A 24184-nucleotide genomic window follows, 5' to 3' on the forward strand; every position below is an offset into this window, starting at 1 on the left:
GCAGAAAAAGAGCAACTGTAGCCAAATCACGTACATATTTTACATCTGTATGTGGCTACCAGTGCCTTTACATACACGATTGCTGTGGAAACGAAATATAAGATGCCTGCAGCATTGTCCGATTATATCAGTGTTAACATTGATTTCTAATACATGCTTATAATAGTTGTACTTCACACAATAGCTCAATAGCAATGAAGGCAAATGGGACAAACTGCATTTTATCAGCAACCTCCTACTGCAGTATTCAACTTCATAAACAGCCTGTACTCCCAGCTAAGCACAGTGACATCTCTCACACAAAAAAGCCACCTCTGCATAAATGAGGTCTAGGTTCCTTCCTCAATACAACCCTAGTATTTATTAGCTAGGAGTCAAGAAAGATGACACAGGGAGTAGTTTTTTGGGTTGGTTAGTGCCAGCCCTACCATTAGGTAGAAGTTGGTGGCTGCCTTGGGTGGCAGAAACTGAGGGACAGGTGCTGGTGGTGCAGTGTTGATGGCAACAGAGTTATGAGTGCTTCAGCCCCTAAGCTAGCTTGCTTCTTTCAGGTGTGGTAAAGGATGCTGTGCTGTCACTGCTATTGAAGTATGAACAAATGAATTGATTTATTTTGGTCACTGACCAGAATGAGTATTGAAGATTCAGTTCTCTGGTCAGTTGACTTCTTCTATGGTAGAAGGACATCCAAAGGTCTTGGGCTGACTCTGGGGTTGCCACAGGTAAGGAAAGGAATGTAAGAGGGAAAAGCAAGTCTGATTTATTTATTTTTTAATGGAAGTGGAGCTACTGCACACTACCCTGGTTTTAGTTCTGCCCAAATTGTGTGTGATTACTTTTCCAGGCATGGCCTGGAATCCCTGCCCATGATGACCCAAAACATTATCCTTCGGATGATGAAATTGTGGGACACCTTTGTTTATGCTTAGGGGCTGACTAATTGCCCTATTTTCAGTTGAGAATGACTTCATGCCACCACCTGCTATGCCTCACTTGCAGCGTACATGAAGTGATAATGTTCCCTGAAACATATTCAGCAGAACTGGAAAGAAATATATGTATAAGAATGATATTCAATTTTTAGCAAAGCTAACTTGCTATAGCTGTGGCAATCTTGATTGGTTTGAAATCTGGCACATTTATAGAGGAGCTCACCAGGCAGATCATGTATGGAAAGTTTCAAGTGATTAGTCCAAACAGATGTCATTTTTAAAAGCTACAGTTTTTTAAATGTCTTTATTTGCGTTTTTAGTAATGCAAACTATACAATAAACCAAACATGAAAATAATACACACTTCCCTTCAATCCCTCCCCTAGGATTTTTTTAAAACTAAAGGAGCACTAATACTTTCATCGTTGAATTGCTGATAAGCTCCTAATGGCTCTGCCACTTTTCTATATAATAACAATAGCAGTAGTAGTAGTAGTAGTAGTAGAGAAGAAGAAGAAGAAGAAGAAGAAGAAGAAGAAGAAGAAGAAGAAGAAGAAGAAGAAGAAGAAGAAGTTGCCCTAGCAGCTCTGGGCAGCTTCCAACAAAATATACATAAATACAACAACAACAAAACAGAACATCACACATTAAAAGTGTCCCAATTCAGGACTGCCTTTAGATGTCTACGGAATGTCTTATAATTATTTATCACTTTGACATCTGACAGGAAGGTGTTCCACAGGGCTGGCGCGACTACTGAGCCTACCATGTGGCTTGTATACATCTCAATCGTGCAACTATTGAGCTAGCTGTGGCTCGGACTGATCTGATGTTTCACTAACAGCCCCCTCTCTAGTCCCTACTTACTCATAATATTCCTGTTTAGGAGGATTGCAGTGTCTACACAGAAGCAAGTCCTACAGAACTCAGTGGGGCTTACTCCCGATCAGATCGCACTGCAGGGCTACCCCGCTGGAAATCCTCCCAAATGCACGGGAGCGAGGAGGGGCGGGGTGGGCAGAGCTGGCCTAGATATATTTGGGAGCTGCTCCAGCACGAATCCCTCCCGACGTTCCTAATCCATTGCGCATCTTACAAGGAAGTAACTCGTTGGGCTACTAGCTAGGACGACTAGCTACGTTCTGCTACCACTGCAGCAGGAACCATGCCTCTGAATCCCAGTTCCTGGGAATCGCAGGCGGGCCGAGTGCTGCCGTGCACCCGTCCAGTTTGCAGGCTTCCTACACGCGTCTAGTCGGTCACCGTAAGAACAGGATGCTGGTCCTGATCCAGCAGGCTTGTGCGGGGCTAACCTCTGAGTAAAGCTGCTGAGGATCGGTCTCGAAATGCTTTCTAATACATGAGCAGAGAGGGTCAGGCAAGGCGACACAACCTGCGCCTTGCGCGTCTTCTCCAGTGACTGGGCTCCCGAGGGTGGCGCCGCGACGCCCTCGCTTGGGTCCCCTGACGGCCAAGCGCGGCGCTGCAGGGCGCGCGGAGCATAAGAAGGCGCCGCGGGGCCGCCTTGGGCGCGCTTGGTCCCTGCCTCGTGGAGCGTCCGCCTCTCTGCGCCCCTGCTGCCGCGGCACCAGCCAGAGCATCCCGTTAGGGGACTAGCCATGATGCACTGGGGATACGATGAGCACAACGGTGAGGGGGGAGAGCTGCTGCTGCTGCTGCTGGCTCTCTGGGGCAATCAGAGCAGGACGGGAGGGGGGTGTAGTGACGGAGGGGTGAGGGGGCGTACAGTGGTTCTCAACCTATGGGTCCCCAGATGTTGGACTACAACTCCCATCATCCCTGACCACTGGTCATGCTGGCTAGGAATGTTGGGAGTTGTAGTCCAACAACATCTGGGGACCCACAGGTTGAGAAACACTGGCAGATCTTTGTTTTTAATTCGGGTCTTGGCGACATGCAAAGTCCGTGCAATAAGTGAGTTAGAAGGCATGGACAACTTTTTAAGTGCGGTGGGGCCAGTTCCACCGCACGTGCATCTCGATCCAGGGCGTGTTGCTGTACAGTACTGGGATTTGTTTGCAAGTTAGGCGGTTGTAGGCAAGTGGAGGTGGGAGAGGGGTTGATCTCTAGTAGGTGCTGTTAATCACAATTTGCCAAACAAATTAACGCTTTGAAATGGGGTTTAAACTAGGGATTTTTTAAGCTTTGCTGCTTCTGGGAGATAACGGGGAACTTCTTAATTGATAACAAGGCATGCAAAACTTAAAACAGCAGCTGATTTGTAGTATTTTTGGGGGGGGGGCAAGGAAGGCATATATATATATATATAGAGAGAGAGAGAGAGAGAGAGAGAGAGAGAGAGAGAGAGAGAGAGAGAGAGATTGCTAAATCAGATGCAAGGCAGTGGTGGTTTAACATGAATTGGTTTCTTTTTTCCCTTTTTGTGTATTGCATTAATAATATTTTCTGAACTAACATTACTTTCCACAGTGTTTATTCCGCTTCTATAAAGGACTCTATAACTCTGTAAAACTTCTGACATCTGTGCTAGGGCAGTCTACACATGAGACCTTTTCTCTGTGACACTCAAAAGCACATGTATTTCAACTCTGATTCTTTGTGTTATTTGTGAATGTTGTTCATGTCAGAAAGCAGGAGGGAAACCAAACGTGCATTCTAGCCAGTATGAATTTTGCCTTCATGTTTTAGAGCGATTTAGGCAGCAGTCCTAACCCCATTACTTGGGCATAAGCCCTGTTGAATTCAGTAGGACTTAACTTGAACACAAACCTGTATGAAGCATTCAGAGGTGTTGAACCACCCAAGTGATTTGCGGCGATGCCATAGAGTGAAGGAGTTCTAAACTTAAATTCTACTTTAATTAATACTGCACACTAAAAAAAAATGGTTAAAGATCAAAGTGAGGAATGGGGAACAAGGATTAAAGCAACAATGAAAAATAAAACAGAGCAGTTGCAGAACTCAGCTTTTTTAAATTTCATGGTGTCTCTGTGTGCATTCCCCATTTCTGCTTGCAAATGCAGTCTATGGACTTTTCTATACCCCTCATGCTTCCTTTAATTCTCCCTCTTTCATATGGCTTTCCCCTCCAGCTACTGATGTCCCACACTTTCTCCTCCCAGAATCTTAAATCCAGAGGTTCCCTATGCAGTCAATGCAGCTCTCTATTCAGATTTTCAAAGTATATTATAGGGAATCTCTGGATTTAGAGAGGGGAAAGTGTAGAACAGCAGGAGTTGGAGAATTCTACTGAACTCATGGTTCTTTGGGATCAGGGATCTTGTATAAAATATAGCATATAAAATACAGCATCTCGTGCTAGAGAAAGGTGTGAGCCAATAATCAACTTTTACAATTAGGGTGCAGCTTACATATTTCCTTCTGCACCAAAACAACCTTGTTTTGTGATGTATCCCTTAATCCCTCCAAGCTGAATACATCTTTGCATTCCCTAAATTTCTGGAGGCTCAGTTAATCAGCTGGGGGACATCTCTGACTTTTGATACTTGTTCTACCTTATGGAATAAACATAATCTAACTAATAATGCCACTTTAAAACCAGCACTTCTTAGTCCATATGTACCTGGCAAGGCAACTTAGTAAATGGAATGGTTCAGCCTTACCTTCTGCAATCCTGTACTCACCTACTTGGTAGTAAATCCCATTGAACTCAATGGGATTTGCTTCTGATTGTACTGGACGTATAGGATTGTACTGTTAAAAGCTCTCTATGCTGTATTGGGTTGCAGTTGCCTAATCTTGATACAACAGAAGGATGGATGAGGTCTGTTTAGCAAGACACATATTGAAGATACAACGGCACAGCTTTGTGTTCTGCTGCATATGGTAGAGCGCCAAATGATTTATTGTATGTCTTCTTAATAATATATGATACTTTAGCAAGGTACCTCCTCTGCAAACTAAATAGATGACTGGCAAACATCAAGCAGTGTTAGTGACATGCAGGGCTTTAGTGTGAATACCAAATGTTGAATGGATACCCCATGTGTTTTCTGTTTCAAAATGTGTGGAATGTTCTAGTTGCGCATTGGAACCCCCGGTTTCAAGAATCTATGTGAGTGCACTGGAGATCTGGGGAACTTTGGCTGATGTGGTACTACTACAAGCTGTGCTGTGTGTTGAAAACAAAGAAGAGTTCTGAACTGGAAATACCAGATCATTTCCTTACAACTAGAATAGTCTTCAATAGGTTTTTTTAAAACATATATTCTACTCCACATCTGTGGTTAACAGGTGATAAAATGTTCATTACTACAGAGAAGGGTGGCACGGTAACAGAGATGAGTAGCTTTCAAACTTTAAATTGCAAAGGTAAAGGACCCCTGGACGGTTAAGGCGACTATGGGGTTGTGGCGCTCATCTCACTTTCGGGCCGAGGGAGCCAGCATTTGTCCACAGACAGCTTTCCGGGTCATGTGGCCAGCATGACTAAACCGCTTCTGTCGTAACGGAACACCTGACAGAAAGCAGAGCGCATGGAAACACTGTTTACTTTCCTGCCGCAGCGGTACTTATTTATCTACTTGCACTGGTGTGCTTTCAAACTGCTAGGTTGGCAGGAGCTGGGACAGAGCAACGGGAGCTCACCCCGTCACGGGGATTCGAACCACTGGCCTTCTGATTGGCAAGCCCAAGAGGCTCAGTGGTTTAGACCACAGCGTCACCAAATGACCTGGGTAGTGTAATCCCCACACTGCTTAAGAACTCCTGCTATATGCACACAGTAGGACTCAACTTCTGAACAAAGCATGCACAAGATTGAACTCTAAATCAGATGGCATGAAATTAATGCTGCCTTGTTTTCCATGAACAAAAGCCAATTTACAAGTCTTGTGCAGGCTTAATTAACTTACAAGTTGCACAGTTGAAAAGTTGGTTAAAATTTACAGTGGTAGGAACGTTACTTTGCAAATGGTGCTTTTGGTGCTATATGCTAAAGTGATTCTATAAGCTGAAAAATCTTTCAAGTAATTGTGTAGCCGACCCATTTTGGGGCTATAATTTGACATACCACATATGGCAAGAAACACAGTTTGAAAGCCTGCGGGACAGATAATCTTGGTGAGACAGAAACATGTCTGACGTCGAACAAACTGTGCATCCCAGATAACATTAGGTGTGATGGTGTTTTCCAAGAATTAGAGGCCCAGAGTGGGTCAAGATGTTATCTTGTCGGACTCAGTAGGTTGCCTTCAGTAAGTAAGCCAGCCTCAACCCTTTGCCTGCAGTCTTGAGCTAAAAATACTTGCCTACCTTACAAAGCTGTTGTAAGGATTTCTGAGTTAATGTAGATAAAGGACAATGGACAACTGAAATGTGCTACGCAAATATTCAGTACTATTATTCATACTGCTAAAATGAAGTGAAAACAATTTTTTTGGTTAACTTTCATGCTCCCCCCCCCCAACAGTATTGGGAGGGCAGGAACATTTTGGTGCTAGAGACCTGCAGCTAGGATTAAAGCAAAGATCCCTGGAAATCTGTGGTGATGAATCAATATTGGCGTTTTTTATTTGCACACTGGTAGATCACTTGGAAACTGACGGGCAGATCTGCAGAAGGCTGCTTATAATCTTCAAAAACATTCTAAGGAGCTGGAAGCCACCGGTAGGATAGCAGAGGAGGTGTATACCCTAAGTTTCACCAAAAGCATTCCTGACAGTATTAAGGATATGAGGCTACACTGGAGCTATTCCCCCCTTATGAAGAATTCTTGAATAAAAGGAAGCTAATAACTAGAACTGATTCTCCTACCATCCCTGCTGGCATTTTGTTGTTGTTGTTCTTTAGAATGTTACATTATGCATTAACATGCAAAATTGGACAAATCTCCAGGGCTGGTCACCCCAGCACCTAAAAATGTATTAGCATATGATGGTGTATCTGTGGTTTAACCATTATTTCCCTTCCCCCAAAGAATTGGGAGAACTGCAGTTTTATGAACTGGGGAGGGTTGTTTAATACAGAGCTGTCTAACCCCTTCACCAGTTTCCAAGATTCTTGGAAGATAGCTGTGGCAGATTAAATGGCATAAAATTAATTTAAGTGTAAATATTCTAAGAACTTCTTTTTCTTTTTTTTTCTTTCAAAGGCTGGCACCTTCGAATAAACTGAACTCTAGCCTGGGAAATTGGTTTTCAGCCCTGTCATTTAAAATATGCATGTATTATGTGAGTTAACGCCACCAAACGGCTGGAGGCCTGGTCAACTGTGGCTATGTAACAATGTCATAGATCTGAGATGGTAGCTGAATTGATTGCACCACTTCAGAAGGTACCATAGAATTGTAGAGTTGGAAGGGACCATGAGGACAATCTAGTTCAGTCCCCCTGCGATGCAGGAATATGCAGCTGTCCCATATAGGAATGGAACCAGTATGAAGCATTTTAGATGTGTCAATTGCACATTAATCAGCTCGTGGGGAAATGTTCTCTGAATCTATTGCATGTGTGTCAATTTCAGGTGCCTGCTGCATTCCTAATGACCAGAATGCCTGGAAGTAGGCAGAAAATGACCCACCCGAGGGTTCTAACCCGCATCCTTGGGTATTTAATTCATATTAGAATTAAGACCTATTTATGTAGAGAGAGCTGCCTTATAGCTCACCAAAGACAACTGAGCGGTGTACTTTCCATCCCTTTAGATCCATCCATTTCTAATTATCTGAATAATATTTTTTAAGAAAAAAAAATAAGAAAATCCAGGTAGGTTCTTGTGATTACTTTCTCACGACAATTCCTTTGTTTCTCGGGCTGCCTGGAATGCATTTTAATGAACACCTTTTTCTACTGCAATACATTCTAGGGCCTTCTCGCTGGAAGGAACTTTTCCCTCTCGCGACTGGAGACCGTCAATCTCCCATTGATATCCGAACTGAGACGACCAAATATGACCCCACTCTGCGTCCTCTCTACCCTAACTATGACCCTTCCTCCGCTAAAGTTATACTCAACAATGGACACTCAACCAGTGTGGAATTCGATGACACTGAAAATAAATCAGGTTTGTTTTGTGGTAGATTTCATTCTGCTTTCGTTTTAGGGCGGTTCTCAGTATTTCCTGAGGTGAAATAACATTACGTCGTCTGGTTTGCATGGCACTTTAAACTATGATTTGCTGTGAATGGGAAAAAGATCACATTTCGCTCCTGCCTTCTGTGCTCTGGGGATGAAACTAACCAGAGACTGGCTTGGCATGACATAAAATCAGAACTCATTGTTTGTTTGAGGAAATGTTGCAATTGATAGGCCTGGTTTGCAAGTCTGGTAAACCACCAGAGGTAAACCAACATAACACAAAGCAAGGTTTCTGATTTGTTTCCACTTACCAAGGACAGACAGGACTTTAGGAGGAGCAAAACACTAGTGATACAAGCCTCATGTACCAGCACACTGCTCATTTCACCAGAAACCATAGTTTATTTTAACTATGGTTTAAAGTTACTTGCGAGCTAGGCCTATTGTTTAAGATTTTCTTAGAATTCTCATAACATCCACAATTGCATCTATCTGAATTTATCAGAGTTCAAACACCCTAGCCTCATTCTGTTTGCAGATATTTCAGTCTTATACACAGCAAGAGAGCTGAATAGTTACCCCCCACCAAACCCTGTTTAAATTGGCAAAATTCCTCTTCCAAACACAGCTTTCATTTAGTCTGCAGCATAGTTGGAGCCTTTGTTTCTGATCGTAGGTCTGATTTCATGTGAGCAGTTCAGATTTCTTGTTTCCACTTTTGCCTGTAGTCAGTTAGCAAGTTATGTCCCGGCCCTAAGCTCATTCCCCCAAAATCAGAAGATTAAGGGGCAGGGGGATTGAAACAGCAAGTCAAGTGATTACCTGCTAATTTCAGATGTTATTATGTTCAGTAGTGGAAGATCTCAGTATTAAAAAAAACATTTTCATAGCAGATGGGCAAACTTATTTATACAGAAAGTTCTGCTGCTAGTATTAGAAGAGAAAATATATACACACACCTGTGCAGAAATTCTAAGAACTGCCTTACTGAATTCAACCCAAAGATCCATGTAGTCCAGCAATTTCCAGGAGAAACAGGGAATTTACAGGGAAACTGTAGCCTTGTGCTGTGTCCCCAGTTTTGGTCAGAGAAGTAGTTCTGGAAGACGGCAAGCTAACCAGTTCTCCCAGCAACATGTTTCAGATCTAAATTGCTCCCCACCTTTGTATGTTGCCTGCATTTTCTGTTGTGGAGATGGAGGATTTAGATCCAGGGAAGTGGGGTGGGGTGGGGGTTAAAGCCCTTCTCCAGTGCTGTGACTCTGGTCAAAATCAGAGTTTCCCTGCAACTACTTTAAAATTGGGATAGCCAGTCGCACTTCTTTCACATCCTGTTTGTTTTGGCCCTTTGGCAGTGACAAGGAAATGTCATGTTTCCCTTCGGTTCCCGGTATTCTAACAATGCTACCCTTCATTTTTATATTTATAGTGCTGAGTGGGGGTCCACTCATTGGAAACTATAGGCTGCGGCAAATTCACTTCCATTGGGGGCCCAGTGATGACATTGGCTCTGAGCATGCAGTGGATGGGACAAAATTTGCGGCAGAGGTAAAAGACTCCACTGAACTATATGAATAGTTGTGATGTACTGACTGCATCTTTACAGCCGTTCTTTGATAAGCAGGCCTGTTTTAACATGTCGAAGTGATTTCTGCAATGGAAAGACCATTCGTTTACAGTTGTAAATCTCATTATGCTTCACCAGGACTGCTCTCTCTCTCCCCCCCCCCCCCAACTCCCCTAGAATCTGCCTCTTATCATTTCTGGAAAAGGCATCCAGCTGTATTACCAATCTGCCTTTCATTTGTATACTGCACAGAAAAGTTTCTATAAATTATGCTGACTAATGGGGGCTGCTTCACTCGTTACACAGCATATATAATTTCACTGTTTGCCACATATCGGTGGACACTTAATATTTGAAGGAAGACGCATCACAGTAAGCACACATGGATCCCCATGGAGGAGCTGCACTATGCTTTGGCTTCCTAGCACATGTCTGCAGTATGCCTGGATGCTCATTTCCCTTTCAAGTGTTGCAGTATCCATTGCATGTACATGTGCTAAACAAGGAGGACATACCCGCTGTATAAAGTGTGGCAGTCCTCGGAGAGTTGGCCGTCTTGTATGTTTATTGCTGAAGGCCACAGAACAGAAAAGCAGAAATGTTTACATTTTGCCATTGCTTCTGTGGGAATTCATTTTATTCTAAAACATTAGTCGGATTCTTGTAAACAAGCTGAGAAAATAGTAGCATTCCAATAAACAGGAAATGCCCTAAAGCAACATGGGCATGATTGAATCCATTGTGGTTATAGCACTTGTGTGCAGAAAACACTAAGTATCAAGGTATCGTGTACTCTGATGCACACACTGTAATTTAGATGCGTTGGCCGCTCTATTCAAAAGAATATACACTTGTATCTGCTGCCTTCATTGAAATGAACAAGGAATTACTTCCAAGTGAAGGAGCTTCAGGTGCACATTGAAACTTTTGATACATCAAGGTTTCCCTGCACCAGGGTGTTCAATATTTTTGCTTCCTCTGACATTTAGTTGTTTCAGTGTTTGGAATGGAACTTGTCGTGCAAAAGCCGTTATTCGTAACTTAACACTTTGGAATATTGATTCCCCCACCTTAAAAAAGTGTAAATGGGCTTCTGTTTAACTAACATTAAGATGCAAACTTTTAAGAGTTCAGTTATTTATTTATTTTTAATGGAATGGTAACCCGAAATGGAAGTACTTTAATGCAAGTGCTGAAGACAGAGAGAAGCAATGTCCTTAGTGAAATAGAGAAAAGTGGGGAAATATGTTGAGTGGCTAAAATCAGTGGGGGAAATAAATTTGGGGGGGTGGGAAATGACATTTGCAGTGTTTAAAGACTTATGTTTTCCACAGGAACCAGGTGATTTGGAATATAAAGAATTAATAAGAGGTGCTTAGAAAACAATATGTTCCAAAACAAACATATAGCTGGAAAACAAAAAAATAAGTTCCATCTAAGAAACCAAATGGAAAGAGGCAATATCTAGGAATCTTTAGTCAGTCTAAAAAGGTTTCCCACTGCTGGTTATAAACATCTTCAAGAACCAATCGAGAAACCCTTCTGGTTTTGGAGAAAGGACCCTAGAATTGAGACAGAACCAGGCATAACTATACAGGTGGAGAGACTTCCGAAGGATCAGTGGCTAGGTGGCAGATTGCAGTGCTTAGTTCCATCAAGAAGAAGAAAAAGGCTCTTTAATGCAAGAATGCACCTCTGCCAAACTGGCACATGCAAGAAGAAAGAGCTGCTCTGCGGTCAAAGAAGACGACACAACTTCCCCTGGCAGATGAACTCAACAGGATAATGGATTCAAGGTCCCACTTAGCTGGGATGGCCTGTCCACTGGATCCAGGTTTCTCCAGCGGGCTGCCGTACGGGAGTGCCAATGATGTTGATGATGGTGGTGATTCACACAAGAAACAGGCCTTAAAAGATTTCTCCAACAAGCTGTGGTGCAGAAGCGGTGGTAAGACAAGATACATACATCCTTTAAAAGAGAAGTCACAAGCCATTGGGAATGGGCCTCCCCCACAGTGTTTCAGATTTTACTTGTGTCCTTTCTCGTTTGTTGTTTTCCATTACAATAAAAGCCATTCCGACCGAAAGCATTTGTTTCCTCTTTGTAACATGCATAATTTTTTAAAAAAGTTGTGCCGTCCAGCTTTTTAAAAGTGCGAGTGTTTTGAGACACCTTTACGTTCCAGAATACGGAATGATTTAATGAACCGAGCAGTCAGAATTCATATATTTTACTCATTTGCACTTCCATAGAAGCCAAGGACCTTGTGTAAGCCCTCAAATCCAGCGTGTATATCTGAGGATTCCTGTCGAGGGGAAAATGAGGGTGGGGAACATGGCCTAGTGGGCAGGGCTGGCATGTGAATAGGCCAGAGACTGTTTCATTGCTTTTTTTTTAATGGCCAAGACTAGGACTGGCTAGAACGGATCTTCAGAGCTTTGGACCAAGAAGCATGGAGCTTCCAAAGGACTTCATACCTCAAGATGGCTTGTAAAAACAAAAAAAGTTTTAAACTAGTCCCAAATACTCCTCGTGAGATATTATGGAAAGTTGTCTGGCTTCAGTAAAGTGATGATTGATGGTAGTACATGTCTTGCTTTCTAGCTCCACGTGGTCCATTGGAACGCAGACAAATATGCCAGTTTTGTGGAGGCTGCTGGCCAGGCAGATGGATTAGCAGTCATGGCTGTTTTCTTACAGGTGAGAGGTTTTGAATAGGGGGATTAAATGTATATAATAATAATAATAATAATAATAATTTATTATTTATGCCCTGCCCATCTGGCTAGGTTTCCCCAGCCACTCTGGGCGGCCCCCAACATAATATTAAAAAACATGATAAAATATCAGACATTAAAAAGCTCCCTAAACAGGGCTGCCTTCAGATGTCCTCTAAAAGTCAGATAGTTGCTTATTTCTTTGACATCTAATGGGAGGGCATTCCACAGGATGGGCGCCACTACCAAGAAGGCCCTCTGCCTGATTCCCTGTGACTTTGCTTCTCACAGTGAGGGAACCGCCAGAAGGCCCTTGGTGCTGGACCTCAGTGTCCGGGTAGAATGCTGGGGGTGGAGATGCTCCTTCAGGTATACTGGACCGAGGCTGTTTAGGGCTTTAAAGTAAGGTTACCAGATGTCCCCATTTCCCGGGGACAGTCCCCGAATTTACAAATCAGCCCCTGACAAAATCCATCCATTCCGACTGAAGTTGAAAAGTATCCCCATATTCACTGAAAAAAAATCTGGTAACCTTACTTTAAAGGCCAGCATCAACACTTTGAATTGTGCTTGGAAACATTAAAGTTAAATGTAAAGGGAAGCTATGAGCCAAACTACATGCAATGCCAAATGCATCAATTGTTTCAAAAATACAGAAATAAACATAATTGGGGGACGACGACACCAGGATTGGAACTGTAGAGAAGAGGGATAACTCTTCTTGGAGCTCAGCCCCAACAAATAATCCCCTCCCTTGAAGCTGATGTTTGACCTGGAGTGAAGTTCCTTTTTGCATCAATAGAAGTTTGCTTCTCACAACTAACAGCATCATTGGTTGGGGGAGGGGGCGTGTCAGGTGTGTGGCACAGGAAGAAAGAATTAACGGTTCTCCCTGCAGTTGTGACCCTGACCCACCAGCAACTGCTGTTTAAAGTTTTTTTTCAAAGGTTCACAGAACTTCAACTTTTAGTATGATTCAATGATTAAAAAAATTAATAACTGACACATGTTCCAAGAAGGACTAAGTAATATTTTGGAAATGTTTCCATATTTAATTGTTCATGCTTCTCGACTTTTTTAAAAAGGCGTTTTTTAATATGGTTTTTAAACCTTCTACACTGCTTTGAGCATTTTGACGAGAAAGCAGTTAATAAATATAAGAATCAACAAAATGAAAAATTACAAATCTGTAAGCCTCCCTGTATTTACAGGTGGGTGAATGCAACTCGCAGCTGAAGAAAATCACAGACCATTTGGACGCCATCAAAATTAAGGTAAGGTAATTCTAAATTTGGGCTTATATCCAATGCAGCACCAAGTAACCCTGTCAGCACAAGGATTTCCACTTATGCGACTGAACTTCCAAACCCCACTTCTCCTTCCCCTGAATGCCCCCTAAAACTGTTTTTTGAGGGTTCCCTGAGCCCCCTAGAGGAGAGTTGCAGGGCATGTACAGAGTGGGGAGAAGGGAGAAGTCCCATTGCGCAACAGGAAATCCTTAGGTTGATGGAGCAAGACAGCTGAATACTGCTCTCGGTGTTTTCCACAGCCCACAACGTTCTTCAGTGTATTTCTTTATTTATTTCACAATATTTATGTACTGCTTGATTGTAATAAAACCTCAAAGCAGTTTATTTTTTGGGAGGGACAACAACGCGACAATAAAATTACCAGTTAAAAACAGCTATTTAAAACATAAAATAAAAAAATGAAGAATAAGCCAACCATCAGATCAAAACATATGTCAGCATTCAACATAGCTATAGGAACACTCTGGTGCTCATGGAGCCTCTGCTGGCTATATCCAATTCCTTGTTCTTTGAAACAAGAGGCAGACCCACGATGCTTCCCCTGCTTCATGAACAGGGCACACATGCAGAAAACCTGCCATGTTTAGCCGTTCAAGCATATTCTGCATGTTGCGTTATTACGAAGGCTTAACTTGAATCTCTTGACTCATCTCATAGAATTATAGAACTTTAAAGTTGAAAGGGACTCTCGCTTAAGGTGGAATCTACACACATTTAAAATACGTTCTGAAAATGCTTTTTCTTAAAGCGTTTTTAAAAAGACATCGAATTTTCCATAAGGCTCACCATCACCATCTAGTGTCACATTGTATATTGCACTTAAAACACACTTAAAATGTTTTATTTGCAGCCGTGTAGATGAGTCCATGGGACGCAGGTGGCGCTGTGGGTTAAACCACAGAGCCTAGGACTTGCTGATCAGAAGGTCGGCAGTTCGAATCCCTGCAACGGGGTGAGCTCCCGTTGCTCGGTCCCTGCTCCTGCCAACCTAGCAGTTCGAAAGCACGTCAAAGTGCAAGTAGATAAATAGGTACCGCTCCGGCGGGAAGGTAAATGGCGTTTCCGTGTGCTCCTCTGGTTCGCCAGAAGCGGCGTAGTCATGCTGGCCACATGACCCGGAAGCTGTACGCCGGCTCCCTCGGCCAATAAAGCGAGATGAACGCTGCAACCCCAGAGTTGGTCATGACTGGACCTAATGGTCAGGGGTCCCTTTACCTTTTACTAGATGAGTCCATAGTTGAACCCTTTGCTCAATGTCTGACAGGTGGCCCTCCATCTTCTCTGCAAATGCCTCCAGCAAAAGTGAGCTCATCACCTCCCAAGGCAGTCTTTTCTGATGACAAATAGTTCTTACCTTTAGAAAGCATTGCCTAAAGGTTTCCCCCCACTTCCCCCAGAAATTGTTCTTCTTTACGGTGCTGCAAGACACCAAGTTATTTGTGCTGCAGCAGACTAGCGCAGCTCCCTGTTCAAAAAGCAATAAGCTAGATAGGAAATGGCGCATGACGGTTTTTGCTCACTTCTTTCTCTCCGCAGGGTAAACAGCACAGGTTCACCAACTTTGATCCTTCCTGCCTGCTGCCCCATTCACTGGACTACTGGACTTACCTTGGCTCCCTCACTTCTCCTCCTCTTCTTGAAAGTGTCATCTGGATCATTCTCAGGGAGCCTATAAGCGTTTGCTCAGAGCAGGTGCGGTTTAATACCTCTGCCTTGTAGAATAACATCTTCCAAGTTTAAAACCAGGCCTATGGCACCCACAAGAATATTTACAATCAACTATACAGGTGTACCTTGATTTTTGAATGGCTTAGTTCTTGGACGTTTTGGCTCCCGCACACCGCAAACCCAGAAATGACTGTTCCTGTTTGCGAACTATTTTTGGAAGCTGAACATCCGACGGGGCTTCAGATTGGCTGCAGGAGCTTCCTGCAGCCAATCAGAAGCCACGCTTTGGTTTTGGAACGGACTTCCGGAATGGATTGTGTTCGACTTCCAAGGTACGACTGTATCTTGATCTTAGGTGAATATACCTGCCACCAGCTTTAAAAGTCCAGAAAGTTCAAGGCTGCAGGCCTAAGCATAGTTATTAGAAATAAATCCCACCCCAACTCATCTTTTCCACATGGCTGGCAGAAATTGTGAGGATTAGTTAAAATGTATACGAGATTTGTACAAGTTCAGAGTGATTTAATGAATTTATTAATATTTCTTATAACCCACTTTTCTTCAGAGGATCCAAGGCAGCATAATGTGCCCAGAACAAAGAGTCCTGCTGGGTCAGGCCAAAGGCCCATTTAGCTCAGAATTCTGTTCCCACAGTGGCCAACCAGATGCCTGTGGGAAGTCCGCAAGTTTGTGCCTGTGTATGGATTTAGGCAGCATATACTTTTCCAACATTCATATAGTGTTGTCAGAGGAGGATGTGTGTGGAGCCTTCCTGGGTGGATCTGCACACGGGGGGAAAGCTATAAATAAGTCAGAAATTAAATTGTTATAACAAAATAAATAAAAGGCTATGAAAATTGCTTAGAATTTTCTCTCTCACACACGCCATCTGATGGTGCATGTTTATAACACATTCAAAACGCTGTTTCTTGACTAATGTAGCTGAGTCCCCTTGCTGTAATGAGGTCTGAACTTCTTGGCAGAATTGCCACACCTACAGTAGGTTCTCTATTCAGTTCATTTAAGGCAGTGATGGCCAAACTTGGCCCTCCAGCTGTTTTGGGACCACAGTTCCCATCATCACTGACCACTGGTCCTGTTAGCTAGGGATGATGGGAATTGTAGTCCCAAAACAGCTGGAGGGCCAAGTTTGGCCATCACTGATTTAAGGGGTCTCTGAACAAGCAAAGATAGACACGCACACAAAGCTACTTTCCTACTGAAGGTAATCAACAACATCAAGCACAAAGGGGTTCTGTAATCTCCCAATCATTGACGCACGCAGAAGGTTTTGGATTGGGGCAATGCTTTGGATTGGGGCTACCTAAATGATGCATGTAATTTAACTTTGGGCTGAGTTTGGGCATCTGAATCACTTCCCTGCTGAATCTTGTGCCATTTTCGTCCACAGCTAGCCAAATTTCGCAACCTCCTCTGCACTGGTGAGGGAGAAGCTGCCTTCTGCATGCTGAGAAACTTCAGGCCGCCACAGCCTTTAAGGGGCCGGGAAGTGAGAAGAAACTGAAGGGGGAGAAAAAGCAAGGATAATTCATAGCAATGGCTGATACTATTTAGCAAGCGGAACCCATTTTAATAGGTTATGTTAAGTTTTAATGATTTTTTTTTTTTAAGGATACCTTCTAATTAGGTCCCGATTTCAGTAAATAGAAAGCATTTTTAAGTCCTAGGTATTTTGAGGGAGAGGTATAAGCCCATGCTTATGTTTCTCAAGTGAAATAGGCAGACCTTAAAATGCTTCAGACTTCCTGGATTGTTCCCCTAATTTTTAGCATGCAATCCATAAATACGCTAAGGTATTATAATTAATAGATACTGTTTTGTTGCTATATAACTATGATAGACAGACACTCACGACTCAATAAAAAGAATAGGATTTATGTTGTAGTAAATAAGATTGGGTATTGTATTGTGGTTGGTTAAGATACAGTTAGTTATAGCAAAATAAGAGTTTTTCAGAGCTGTAGCAGTTGAGCCAGTCTTGTGTTTTGCTAGGTATGGTGATGCTCTCTTATCTAGTTTGGACAGATATCAGTTGGGAATGTTGGTTGTGGGGTGGCCTATCTAAGGCAGAGGGTTAGACCAGGTGATCCATTTGGATCCGTTTCAACTTGCCCTGGGTTTACCACTACCATTCCCACATGAAAACTCTGGGTGTCCTTTAGCAGAAACCTTAGTGGTTATTCCACAGAGGTTCAAACCCACTTAAATACATAGTATAGATGTGCTGGGATCTGATCATAGAGAACCTGAGATTCCTGCCATCCCTCCAAACATTCTCCACAGGCCCCCTTTTCCTGCCCACTACAAACTGGAAGGGGAAAAAATGGACCACGTTATTTCCTGACTTCCTTGCCAGAGGCCATATCTGGAGAATAAGTGTGACTTAGCTGTGGCTTAGATAGTGACTTAGGAATCTTCACTTACTTCAAAAACTGCCAATTCCTTAGAATTCTTGTAGCTCTGCTTCAATACCTTAAGCCTTAAAAAAGGAACTGAGGCCTTTTGAGCAAAGCACCTTTAAGGAGCAGAAGGCTCTGGTGGCCGAAATGTGGAGCTGAGGCCTAGTTAGATACTACAAGGAGAAGTGTGGGTGCTGCTGCCCCACATCTTCGTGGTCGCTAATTATTGGGGGTAAAGTGTGACGAGACAATCATATCAGCATTTTCCCACTCCATGAAGTGTCAGGGGAAGAGGTGTGGCAATGCTAACATAGCAATGTCACCAGGGGCGTTTTTTCCAATTTACCTTTACTAGTAGAGACATGAGTTCATAGGACCAGTGTGTGTGTGTGTGTGTGTGTGTGTGTGTGTGTGTGTGTGTGATTGCACGTTCATGTCTGTATGTCAGGATGTTAATGATGCTTTGCCTATGGTATATTTACAAATATAATTCAGTCCAGAGTTGTACCTAATATTTTCATGTTGTCTGAATGGCTGCATGGAAGATTCTAAAGTTGTTTGCGTTGTGACAGGAAAACAGTGAAGCTAAATTGACTGATTGCATGTTTTCATATTAGAAGAAATGGTGGGGGATGTTCTAATAATTTATTAGCAATAAATTGAGTTTATTCTGCAACTTTATATTTATGAAATAAATAAAAGCAAGTGAGCCAAACGTTTTCATGATTTGTTTGTTTCTTTTTATTCTGCACACATGAATAGATCAACATGTTGCTCTAGGTTCAGTTGCCTGTTAGAATCATTTTTTTTTAATTGCACAGGAAATGGAAACAAGTTGGGATTGAGTCCAGGTGCCAAAAACTTACACTAAGGTCCTAGGGCACATTTCCTTGGATGTAAGTTCCACTTGATGGCAATGGGATTCTGCTACACCAGAAATAATTTGTGACTCAAGTTTTTACAGTACACGCCTATGGATGGCAAGTCAGCTCCCTTGATTTCACTGGGGCTTGCTTCCAAGTGAGGGTACACGTGGCATTGTACACTTCACTGTGGTAACTCAAAATAAGCTGGATGCCAAGACTCAGGTCACAGCCCTGTGCAAACTGACTTAGGAGCAAGCCAGATTGAACTCAGTGGGGATTTCTTCTGCATAGGCATGCATGAGATTGTGTTCTCACTGCCAACAAACCAGATTGGCCCAGGCTAACCAATACATTTACAAATCATGAAGTTGGATCATTTTAGCAATATTGATCTGTTGTTACCGACAGATACACTGATGCAAATGTTTAATGTTGGGTTAGCATCATCATCATTAAATTTGTATACTGCCATCCATCCGTAGATCTCAGGGCAGCTCAAAATATAAAATTACATCTGTTATCTTAGCTGCTAAGGCATATTGCTGCTCAAGAATACTGTGTTTGTGCAGTTCAAGAAATCTGTGGCTACACCCTACTGCTTTTATCCCTCCATTTTCCCAAGTAGTGAGACATCCTGGAGCAGTGCTTAACTGGGTTTGGTTTCTGTTGAAGGAGAGGCCACTGGACTCTTACAGCATTTTGGTTTATTTCTAAATATATAGGTTGAACATACAATAGGTGGAGGCAAACAGCAAAGCACACTTGCAGCCAGCAGAGAGGCAGCAAACACCCCAAGCTGTTTTAACCTTCCAGAGCTCAAAGCTCACTCTTTGCCACTTTCTCTGTCTATCTCAAACTGATTTCTTTCTTCCTTTACATATCCACAAGCACACTTGTGGAGAATAAGTCACCTCTTAAATATAAACCACAAACACTACATTTTGGGTCAAAAGGAGCCAGCATCAGATCCCTGAACCTTGTACATACAAGGAAGGTTGCTTTTTCTGTGTTCAGCAGAAATGATGGGTTAATCCAACTATATAAAAAATAGCTATATAAAATAACTATACAAAAAATAGCACAAATGCACTAATTTTTCCATACAACAGGGCTCAACAAAGACTTCGCTAATTAATTGGACAAAAGTCAACAGATTTTGAAGCAAGTAAACAGCTCCTTCCAATCAGTAGGTGTCACTACAAGCAAAGTAATATTAAACATGTAGATCTATAACTATATGGGTTATCATTACTTGAAGCCGTTCAGTTAGCTTTAAGATGATTAGTGAGCTAAGCCATTCAAACGGCAATGAAATATACATGGACAATTAAAATCAAGAAAAGCACTTGACTCCTTTGAAGAGGTAATCACAACCCTTTTTTCATGCAAAGGCTGGAGAATTCATGGGACTTACGAGTATAGTACAAGATAGTAAAGGTAAAGGGACCCCTGATGGTTAGGTCCAGTCGCGGACGACTCAGGTTGCGGTGTTCATCTCGTTTTACTGGCCGAGGGAGCCGACGTACAGCTTCCGGGTCATGTGGCCAGCATGACTAAGCCGCTTCTGGCGAACCACAGCAGCGCACGGAAACGCCTTTTATCTTCCCGCTGGAGTGGTACCTATTTATCTACTTGCATTTTGATGTGTTTTCGAACTGCTAGATTGGCAGGAGCAGGGACTGAGCAACAGGAGCTCACCCCGTCCCGGGGATTCAAACTGCCGACCTGATCGGCAAGCCCTAGGCTCTGTGGTTTAGACCACAGCGCCACCCGCGTCCAAAGTGTTGTAACTCAGATCAACTTCAATTCTCTTAATTGCCACACTGCAATCCTGCTCACATTTTCCTAGGACTAAGCCCCACTGAACTCCGGAAGCATGTATAGGATTATGCTGTGGTATAAGGCTATTTCAACACACTGGACAAAATAGGGTGAAGAAAAGTGGCACTTTGGGAAATCCACCTTCATTGGTGCATTTTGAAAGACTTGCAAATCCCTATCATTTGCATGGATACATCCCTCATTTAGAGGAAAGCACCAGTCTGGACACACAATTAATGGTAGTGTGCCTTTATGTTTTGTTTCATTTGTCATAATACGGACATTATTACAAAAGGCTGATGTGTGGGTCTCTCTGTTTCAGCAGCTTTGTGGAGGGTTCCCCTTGTCATGGACTCCTTCCTGACTTAGTTTGTACAGTCATACCTCGGGTTGAATATGCTTCAGGATGAGCACTTTCGGGTTGCGCTCCGCGGCGACCTGGAAGTAACAGAGTGCATTACTTCTGGGTTTCGCCGCTCGCGCATGCGCAAACGCTCAAAATGACATCATGCTCATGCACAGAAGTGGCGAATCACAAGATCTGCTCACTCACTATATATCCATAGCTTTTAAGGTAAGAATAGGTAAAAATAATCAAGATTTAGCTTTGGATGCCGATGGACTCAGAAATACAGTAGATGGTGTAGCTGAGCTTGTAGCAACATTTTTCTATTTTGTTAAAACAGCACAGCCAAAAGGCATACAGCAGTGGCTTGACAATTCACAATTGTCAGCATTTAAGAACAACAACGACGGGACAGATACCTGTACTAATACCTGCAGCAAAGGCTCAGAACAAGAGAGACGAAAGCAGAGACTGGTACAACCTGCTCCGAAGCTTGTAACTTTTCAGCTTTCATTAAAACTATTTGCTCATTGCTAGGAGAGCAGCCTCTTGAGAATGCAGCAGACTAAAACAATGGTTCAAATATAGAGTGTGTATCAAAATTCCTTTCAAGTATAAGGCTTTTTCAAAGACCATTCATCCTTTTACAATGAAGCAGCAGTATAAAAAAAAGAAGAAGAACCAAACAGGTCTATGAAATGTGTTGACAGGCCGAAAGGCCACAGACAACCGAGTCCTTTCACCACCATCTTCATTGTTTCACTGCCAGATATTTTAGCAACAACCCCTAGCTGTAATGGTCTTAATGTGGCATCATCATATCCCCTCAAAAGGAAGCATTGCCTAACAACCTGCCTAGCAGAGCCACTGATGTTTCACACAGAGTTTCACTCTCCACTTTTTCTGTTCCCAGAGCAGATCCGCTGGCCAAGGTGGTCAAATCTGCCAATTTGGGGGTCTCTTAGTTTCTAATTTTCCTAGTCTTAAATTCAGTTCTCCACATTTCCACATCAATTTGTAAAGTGAACGTCCTTGTGGCAATTCATCACCGTTTGAGTTTGAATTTCTTCTGATGTAGAGTATGCAATTTTGCCTAATTTTTTGCAAAACCATCACCCCAAACATAATACATTTTTGTATATTTGTATATTATTATACAAATATTTGTATATTTGTATTTGTTTATTTGTATATTATTTGTATATTATTTTCAGTGATAGATGTCATGAATGGGTAGGAATGATGGGGAGGAGGCAGAGGACCCCGGCAAAGGGATGGGGAAGGAAGTACTTACAGGGTGATGGAGGATAACGATGTGGTGGGGGTCAGTGCACAGGAACCAGAGCAGCAGGACCCATCATCAGAGCCAGAAGGGCTGCTGTCTCCACGCAAACAGCAGGCTCTGAGGCCTAGGGAGCAGCAGGAGAGGTGCTCCAGGAGGCTGAGGCAGGCAAAGGCCCACAGCCCAGCTCTCTAGCTGGCCAGGTGGGGCTTGCTAACTCTGGGGAAAGCGGTGTGATTCATCAGCTGGAGTAGGCTCAGAACAGGTGAGGGTCACCTGCCTCATCAAGCCCAGATGCTGCAGAAGGGAAGCAGAGCTGAGGTGCTGTGTCTGCTCAACTACCCATGTTTATATATCTCAGCTTGGACGCTCCTGAATCTCTATGGGACTATGCTTTGGGTTTGACTCTGGAGTTCTCTGCACACAGGCAAAAGTAATGGGAACGGATTGGGAAAGACAACAGATCTATTCATCCATGCATACAGCAAGCATGCCAGTGTGGCGTAGTGGTTAGAGTGCCAGACCAGGACTGGGGAGATCCAGGTTCAAATCCCCACTCAGCTGTGAAGCTCACTGGCTGACTTTGGGCTAGTCACTGTCTCTCAGCCCAACCTGCCTCGCAAGGTTGTTGTGAGGATAACATGGGTAGAGGAAGAACGATGTACACCACCTTGAGATCCTTGGAGGAATGGTGGAATAGAAATGCAATAATAAATAAAATACATGCATGAATACATACATACATACATGCAAAATACACAGCTTGTCCTGTGTTTGCCCTGTGCCCCAGACCCTAGCAAGTAAAAGGACTGTGCTGAAAATGCCTAGCAAAATGGTTGCAACCTTCAGCCTTTCCTTGTGTTTGGCCAAGCCCCTTTGCAGCAACGTGCAGCACATTTTCAAATGTTGGTACTACATTCACAGCTACATTCAGAAGCTAACAAAAGGAAGGCCTCCTTGAATATGAATGCAGTAGTTCAAAGTGAAGTTGAAACGAGGGAGAAGTAATTTGGTTTAAGTGTTACCAAGTAGAATGTTGGAACAGAAGCTTTGCCACCAAGGGACTTTTGGATAGGTAACGTCACATACTGCTGATATCTCAGCGACACCAGCCAAGCTGGGTACGTGCAAATTCATGATTTAACAAGCTGTGGATAGTCCGCCGAGAACATCAAGTCCCTCTCCTCCCCCCCCCCTCTTTTTGCTACAGTATCCATCATATGCAGCAAACACACAGGGCAGCAGTGTTCAGCCTGATACTGCGGGGAGCCTCCGCCCTGGTCTGTGTGTCAAAGTTGAACAGCAATTGCAGCAATGTGCTAATTCTGAGGGTTTGCAGCCCAGGGGTTTGCTGGGGTAGCAATGGGGCAGGTCCCCAGTTTGGGTTTCAAACAGCAGGCGGAAGCATGTGTAATCCTTGCAAGGGAATAGATTTTTATGCGTGAGAAAAAATCCCTGACAGAGCACATGCTTAACTCAAAAGTAGTAGTCCTGTGTCTGGAAATTACAGTGGTACCTCGGGTTACATACACTTCAGGTTACATACGCTTCAGGTTACAGTCTCCGCTAACCCAGAAATAGTGCTTCAGGTTAAGAACTTTGCTTCAGGATGAGAACAGAAATCATGCTCCGGCGGTGCGGCAGCCACAGGAGGCCCCATTAGCTAAAGTGGTGCTTCAGGTTAAGAACAGTTTCAGGTTAAGAATGGACCTCTGGAACGAAATAAGTACTTAACCCGAGGTACCACTGTATATGCAATTCCATTATGTCTCCTCATTTTGGTTGCCCTTCCCGGAACTTTTCCCAGCTCTACAATATGTTCACTATGGCCTCCCCATAGTTATGTATAATGGCATTATGATGATGATGATGATGATGAAGAGGAGTTTGGACTTGATATCCCGCCTTTCACTCCCCTTAAGGAGTCTCAAAGCGGCTAACAATCTCCTTTCCCTTCCTCCCCCACAACAAACACTCTGTGAGGTGAGGCTGAGAGACTTCAGAGAAGTGTGACTAGCCCAAGGTCACCCAGCAGCTGCATGTGGAGGAGCGGGGAAGCAAACCCAGTTCACCAGATTACGAGTCCACCGCTCTTAACCACTACACCATGCTGGTGTAGTGCACTACCACAGTCTTCTTTTCAGTAACTTTACTAATGATCTCCACGTGGAATTTGTCTTTCACATGTGCTGCATGCTAGGCCAACATCTTCAACCTCATATGGTGACCACCAGA

The 24184-nt window shown here is 43.2% G+C and overlaps 1 protein-coding gene across 1 annotated transcript; it reads left to right on the plus strand.

Annotated features, from left to right (window-relative positions):
- The first annotated feature begins 2354 nt into the window (after positions 1-2354).
- Positions 2355-18353, plus strand: LOC310766805 (carbonic anhydrase 13-like). The gene is made up of 7 exons (XM_083623450.1): positions 2355-2582; positions 7740-7937; positions 9381-9499; positions 12124-12219; positions 13448-13510; positions 15083-15238; positions 16626-18353. The coding sequence occupies exons 1-7, from the start codon at positions 2552-2554 to the stop codon at positions 16737-16739; spliced, it is 777 nt and encodes a 258-aa protein (XP_083479576.1). The 5' UTR covers positions 2355-2551; the 3' UTR covers positions 16740-18353.
- Positions 18354-24184: the final 5831 nt, after the last annotated feature.

The sequence above is a fragment of the Podarcis filfolensis genome (assembly GCF_964270895.1).
Source record: "Podarcis filfolensis genome assembly, chromosome: 7".
NCBI lineage: Eukaryota > Metazoa > Chordata > Lepidosauria > Squamata > Lacertidae > Podarcis > Podarcis filfolensis.